Genomic DNA, 7,763 nt, shown 5'->3' on the forward strand with positions numbered 1-7,763 from the left:
AAAACCGGCATACTCTCCATATTGCTGTGTATATTCGGTAATAGCCCAATGTCTGATGGGCTTGGATTTCATCAAGCCCATCGGAGATGGGCTTGTACTCTATTTGCCGTTCGGGATAATCCTCTTCTCAGACCCGACAATTATGATTTTCCATTTGGCTTTATCATTAACAGGTCTAACAAGATTTAAACTACTAAACAGAGAGGTAAGTAAAGATTATGAAATTTGAAATTTTTAACTAGATTGAATAACCCTTATATAACTACCGTGTTTACGTACTTCATAAATTACAGCAAATTTTTAGCAATAGGAGACCATCAAATTATTAGCCCGTTGCTCCCAAAATTTTGGGTTATACCAACAAAGAACTAAAGAAATCACCAAAGGCTCTTCAAGAAGAAACCAAAGACAACACAACATTTTCAAAGTTTTCGACATCTTCATGGGGTGCAGAGCACAACTTGCAAAGATTTCACGGTTTGGTCAACAGATTCTTAATATAATTATGAACTTCATCCACATTAACCGTCCATGCAACCGAAACAGGGGAATAGCCTGTCCATGGATTGCTTGAATTCCATCTGCATTATATTATCAAGAAAATAAATTAGAAACAAAACTACAAAGGCTAAGATACACCAAAAGAGCATTGTGCTTTTAAAAACATACATTTTTAGTCCTTGGTCCATCAGTGTATGCCCCAGACATATCCCTTGTGTCTCAACTCGCACAACCCCTTTCTTGTACGTAAAGAGATCTGGCCGAACCAGTGCCACAAAACTGACTGGGTCATGAAGGAAAATCCCTGAATTTATCAACTTTAAACTGTTAATTCAATTAAGTTTATAATTGATTTCAATTAAGAATTAAACAGTGCAATTTTACGACCATCCAATTTATGAATATAAGGGTCCGTTTTGATGGACGTGGATTTCAATTCAAGAGATATGATGTTGAATTGCATAAAATATTGGAGAGTTAGGTATTATAGGTGGATAAAAATACTATTCAAGAAGGTAAGTTGAAACAGAAGTGATTGAAGTCAGAAGCAGAATGCTAAAAATGATTTCAAATAACTGTTTTTGTATTAGTTATTTTAAATCCATCATGAAAAAGCTATTTAATTTAATCTTGAAATTCATAGGTCAACAAACAAATCTAAATTTGAATTGTTCTCTTGGAATGATTAATGTCAAATCCATGCATTTCAAATCCCTAAATACAAAAGCAACCTAAGATTACCATGGACTCCGTCAGATGCAACATGCCAATCTCTGTAGAATTTGCACATTTTGCTGATTAATTGAACGTGTCTTCCCTGAGACAGCCTCAATTCATCAAGGTCAGCATCTGAAACAGTAATATAGATTTAATTTAGTGGAGAATAAATCCCATATCATAATGAGCAGTACACGAGATAAAACTAGAACAAAGAAAATCAAAGGTGAACTTGGACCTGTCAATTTGACTTGAGTTGTTATGTTTATGCCAACAACAACAATATTTGCCCCAGATGTAAACACAACATCTGCTGCTTCTGGATCCCCATAGATCTGCAAGTCAATAAACAAATGTATATTTTCTCTGCATTAAGCTGAAGTTGAATTTGATTGACCGAAAACTAGAACTCCCTCGCTCGAGTTGCTTAGTGCAAAAATAAAAAAATCCCTAGAAAAGACAGATAGTGTGAAACTGACCCTGAAAACTAACACTAGTGGTTATATACACGTGCTGCTATGGCAACATCAGCTGCCAAGCCTGCAGCAGTTGTCTTAAAACGAACTTACTTAATAAGGCAAGCAAGATGCCCAAAGTCTTCCCTTTTTTTCACTCTTCTTTTGTTTTTCAACTTTTATATTTTATTTTATTGTTTGTACTTTGAAAATGAGTTCCACTGAAATAGAATTCCCTGTTTGGTTTTTGCTTAAAAAACTGCTTTTCTGCTATTTAAGCAAAAAAATAAAAATTTGTTGTTTGGTTTTAGCTGATTTAGGTGACACAGGAAAAAAGGCACTTCTTTAACAAAGCCCACCCTGTTCACCTAGTGCTAATCAAGACATTTTTTTTTAGAACTCATCTTCAGTGATTTTTTAAAAATTTTACTTTTTAGGTCATTCTAGTCTTGAAGAATCTAAAAACTAAAACAAAAGAAAAAACACAAAAACTTTACTAAGACAAATAAAAAAATTCCAAATCCCACTTGAGCTTTCCCAATAGCTAAAAACAATTTTTTTAACATTTGTCAAATGCATCAGTTCTTTTAGTAACAACTTTGTCCATAAAAAGTAAAAGAGCAAAAAAGCTACTAAAAAGCATTGGCCAAACCACCCCTAAAGTCTAAAGCTTCATATACTTCCAAATCTCAAAAGATTTAATACATCTACAATAGAATTGTTTGACAGTAAGAAATGTTCTGGTTCGTAGTGTATGTAACAGATTATAAGGGAATGTAGTAGTATGTTGATCACTACTTACATTTGCTTCAGCAGCAGGATTGACATTTCCCAATGCAAAGAAAGATCCACCAAGGATGACAACTTTTTTCACCTTGCTTGCAAAGGATGAGTCCCTTTTAACAGCCTGATCAAAAATTCAAATAAATAAATCCTTATTGAGTACATCAGTGTCAAGGGCAAACGAGAGAAGATTGAAAATGTGATACTCGTGACAGTGAATGGGAGGGAGGAAAAAATGCTAAAATTTACCTTAGCCAAATTTGTCAACGGCCCCAGTGCAAGTATGGAAACTTCACCAGGATATTCAGAAACCATATCCACCAAAAATTCTGATGCCGTCTTCTCAATTTTCTTGGATTTTGGAGGAGGTAAATTTGTGTTCCCCAATCCATTTGCACCATGAACAAAGTCTGCAACAAGTGGTTTTCCCCCCTGTTCCAAAGCAGATTACATGCTAAGCATAATACAATATAGTTACCAGAATAAGAGAAATGGAAGCCGGAAAACGATCAAGAATCAAATGAAAAATCTAATAAAAATCTTGGTAAGAAACTTTTGCAAAACAGAAAGAAATAAACCAATTAAGTTAGTAGTATAAATCTTTGTTAAATACTAATCTGGTAAGTAGAGAGTTATAAATTAAACTTTAATAAAGATATAACTATTGAGTAAAAACCTATAGATCTAAATTTTTTAGTTAGATAAAACAACATCCAATTAGTACACATTAATATCTAATGAAATGTTTCCAGAGTCTGTCAAATGTGTATGCCATACAGTGCTCCCATTAAGATATTACATAACTAACCAATTATATGCCACCAACATAAGATGTATGAATTTAAAAATAAATTAAAATAAAATGACAGGCCAAGCTAGTGTATTGAAATATAGAAAACCCCCATTTGCATCCTTCATATACTGGTTATAGTCCCATCACATTGAATAAGACACCATACTGCCACATAGTCATAGTTTAGAATCTGATGCTTCAAAAATCTGGGCAAAGGGAGCTGTGATGGGTAGATATGGTGTGCAGCCTTTAGTTAAGCCTTAGTAATCATGAATGCCAAAAGTGATTGTAAATTGAGTAGAATGGTGAATAAGGAACCATGAAACTAATCCCTAGTAAGTTTACATAGACTTCATCTCGTTGAATCCGAATTGTGTCAGAGACAACAGATGACAGTGCAGCATAATACACTACAGATAGCTGGTGCTTTTCTAGGATTCTAGGATTGTCCATTTAATCTATTAATATAAACTTTTCAAATTGTAACATCAACAAACTCAAGCAGTCAAAACAATCATCAAACAGTAGAAGCAGCTGTTTGTCAATAATGGTAATGAAAAAATGAAGAATAGTTCAAAAACTTTCCAAATATTAGTCTAGTGTACTATAATAAAACCAGAATTTTTAATGGACTATACACACAAGATCCACATATTCAAGAGTACGTTAATGTAGTGGTTCAACAAACCAAACTTTAACGCAACTAATTAGGATGGTTACATGAGTACTTTACTTCCCCATTTAGCTCTTTGTAAAGCCATATTTTCAGATAAAATAATGTCAGCCTTATCCTTTCTCCTTCTCTCCAATCACCTTCTTTTTTCATTTTCTTTTTTTTTTAAAAAAAAAAAAAATCAATAACAGAATTTATAATAAGAACAAAATAAAAAAATTTCCCTTTCCAGAATCGAAGCCGAATACAAATTCCACAAATGTAGATATCATGAAGCAAGAATTAAGATTGGATTTTGTAAAAGAAACGGAACTGTTCTTGTCATATCATAGAATGAGTTCTTGGGCATGCCACAACAGAAAAGGAAAAGTTGACTGCAATTGAAAAAAAATATTAAGTACTATATTACTACTTTGAGCTATTTTTAAAAGGTGGGAAAAGATAAATATATGATAAACTGATAACAACTTACCAAGGCAGTTAGTTTCCTTCTTATTATGTCTTTATTTTAAACAAGTTGTTTAAACTGGTTGTTTCAGCTAGTTATTTATTCATAGAGTCATTGACAACCTATTTTAAGATAACCAATGCATCCTAACTCATAGCATAAAAAAATTAAATAGAAACAACTAGTTATTTATTCATAGAGTCATTTACACTCTGTTTGTGTGTGCATGTGCTACACATGCATGTCTGTTTTCCCTTATCAATAAATAAATAATAATCATATGCATGTCTGTCTACACAGAGCACCCACACACACACACACATATATATATATGCAACCACGGAACTCCAAAGCTATCTAGTTTATAAAAGAAAGGACTGAGCATGTTAAGCACTAGAAAGGGAGAAAAAAAAAAATGTATTAATTCCATCCAGTCCAATTTGATCTTAAAATTAAATGTAAAAGCAGTTACCTTCAGAGGCTCAGGGCTACCCTCTGCCACAGGAACACCTGGATATCCTGCGATCTCACACTATCCTTTTACAAATCAAAAATAGTAATTGATCATGAACATGATCGAAAAACATGAAAGAACTGAGATTATGAGAAATATATATATATATATATATATATATATATATATAATTGTATAGGAAAATGGCATCAACTAATTACATACCAGAAGCAATGCATTGCGAGTGGCACCTTCTATACTAACATTACCAAATATTGTGGTTAAACCTAAGACCTCCAGCTGTGGGCTTTGAAAGGCCATGAAGATAGCCATGCTATCATCTGTAAAACAACAAAACTCCTATTCACATCTCACAACATTTTGAATTGGATTAACATATCCAGTAATGTGTTTGCTTTAATAAAAAATGTGTTCTTGATAAATTCATGGGAAATGTAATCTTTCCTATTGAACGATTCATCACAAAGAATTCTTGGTTCTAGCGAATGTTTTATCGTGAAATGAAGAAAAATCAAAGTTGTTTGACAGTTAGATTACAGGAAATATCTTTACATGATCTTTTGTCTTGGAAGTTCAGTTTTTTTAATGGGAAATAGTTCCTACAAAAGCCCACTTCTCTCTCTGCCATTTTGTTTACAAATAAATATTACAGGAAAGGAAGGCGAAGAAAAGAAAATTTAGTTTTGGAAAGCAAAAATTTGCTTTAAAGTAAAACAAAAATGCAACATGCACCACCAAAAAAAAAAAAATCAAAGAAAAGTGCAGAGAAAAATCATTGTGTGAGCCAAATTCATTATGTGATATGAATCTAGGCCACTCAATGATTTTTCTACGCTCTACTCTTCTTTTTATAGTTTTCAGTGCACGTAGCATTACTAAAAGTAAATATTAGCAAGAAAGGAAGGAGTAGAAAAAGAAATTTTGTTTAAGAAATCAAAATATGCTTGAAGGTAAAAAAATTTCTTTATTGTGTCCAAAAAAATAAAATAAATGATTTGAAAAAATGTTGGAATGTGTCCCACGTCGCCTGGAGTTGCCCTTTCTGTGCTAGTTATAAGCTCCAATTTCCCTCTCCTTAACACCTAGGTTTTAAGGAGAAGAATGGATTGGGCTTTTCAATTAAAATAAGTATAATCCAAATGCTCAACAATATCATAATTTCGATGTGAAAGTGAATTTTCCTTTCACATTTCTCGTAACATAAAAAAGAAAGAAAAAGAAACAATTACATGTCGGAGTTCAAAATGGATGGTAATTTTAAATAAATAAATAAATAAAAAGAAGAATTTTTTTTAAATACATAGTACTATACTTTTCAAGATGTTCTACTACTAACTGCTAATTTCCCCTTGGCTAAAAAGAACCCTAAACTATGATTATTCCACAGAAAAGTAAGTCCATTTCATCTACAATCTTCAATCTTCAATGACATGGTGGCTTGTTCACACAGCATATGAAAAGAAACCAATAGTTGGATCCCTATAACTTATTTACAGTATTACTAGACCACTTTCTTCAATTCCCATATTCTATAAACTCCTAAAACTGAAATAAAGTACAGATTATAATAAGTTTGAAATATTTTCTATAGCCATTAAGAATGAATAATCATTCAAAACAAGCACTTGGTAAGACCTTAGATTTAATTGTTCTTCATAAGGAGAAAGAAAATCTCAACTAACACAATTCAAAAATCAATTCAAAAAACCCCATTATAAATAAAAAGTCAAAACATATAACAACATTTACACCCAAGTATAATTGAAGAATCAAGAAAATTAATTTAAATTAAAAAAAAAAAGTGATGATATATAAGCAAATGTATGATGTATATGTATATATAAGCAAATGTAGGAAAAACCCACTGACCAATACCAGGATCTGTATCGATAATGACCTTCTCACGTTTACCCATTTCGTTTTCGCTGACGAAAGTGGCATACCCGTTAGTATTCGACATTGAAGAAGCCATGAACGACCCAATCAGAGAGAAAAAAAAAGGTTAAAAGCAGAACAAGGGTTCAGAAATCTGAGAGAGCGAAATAGGAAGATGTCGATGCAATACTCATTAACATTCAGATATATAAATATATATATATATATATAGATAGATGGGTAAGGAAGCAATGAAATTGATTTTGTATGGTTTTGTAGGGACGGCGAGACTGATGTAGAAAGCTCAGCTGCCTTGGTAGCTCTCTCCACACCGGCCACCACCACAAAACGCTCTCTCTCTCCCTCCCCTCTCTCTTGCGTTGCGTGTATGATATGATATCTATCGATACTCTCTGAGTGTCCTCGGTGGGTACGAAAACAAGACCAAACGCTTTGCCGCTCTCTCTCTCTCTCTCTCTCTCTCTCTCTCTAAGCCAGTTAAACGAATTAAAAATTGCGAAGTGTCACGGGTCCTAATGGATATGGATATCCTACCATGAATAATATTCGCTTTGTTTACTTTCTATTTTTTAAAAATAGTTTTCAGAAAATTTTATACTATTATTTTTTGTATTTTTTTATTTTTATTAAATTTTTTTAATATTATATGTAATTTTTTTATTTTTTAGACACACCTAATATTAATACACCTAAAAAATAAAAAAATTATAAAAAAATCTTTTAAAAATTCACTAAATATTAAAAATACAACAAAAATACAAGAATTTAGTATATTTTTTGTACTTTTATGTATTTCTTAATTTTTTAAAATATTTTTTCACAATTTTTTTTACTTTTTAGACACATCTAAATAAGATGCATCTAAAAAAGTAAAAAAATGTTTAAAATTTTAAAAATATTCACTAAAAACAAAAAAACACGAAAATCAAAAAACTCAGTTTTCAAAAAATTTAATCCAGAAAACTCAAACCAAACACAGAGATTAGGATTCACGAAAAAAAAAATTATGAAATGTTTCATGA

At 31.9% G+C, this 7,763-nt stretch overlaps 1 protein-coding gene across 1 annotated transcript; it reads right to left on the reverse strand.

The window, feature by feature from the left end:
* Window positions 1–224: 224 nt before the first annotated feature.
* On the reverse strand, window positions 225–7,268 carry LOC114304125 (uridine nucleosidase 1). The gene is made up of 9 exons (XM_082891794.1): window positions 6,715–7,268; window positions 5,050–5,165; window positions 4,843–4,902; window positions 2,706–2,888; window positions 2,476–2,580; window positions 1,457–1,553; window positions 1,243–1,350; window positions 670–805; window positions 225–581 (listed from the first exon to the last, which is right to left on the reverse strand). Exons 1-9 carry the CDS (start codon window positions 6,815–6,817, stop codon window positions 473–475), a joined length of 1,017 nt encoding a protein of 338 aa, XP_082747920.1. The 5' UTR covers window positions 6,818–7,268; the 3' UTR covers window positions 225–472.
* Between the last annotated feature and the right edge of the window lie 495 nt (window positions 7,269–7,763).

Source organism: Camellia sinensis, chromosome 10, assembly GCF_055761805.1.
Source record: "Camellia sinensis isolate YWXY chromosome 10, ASM5576180v1, whole genome shotgun sequence".
NCBI lineage: Eukaryota > Viridiplantae > Streptophyta > Magnoliopsida > Ericales > Theaceae > Camellia > Camellia sinensis.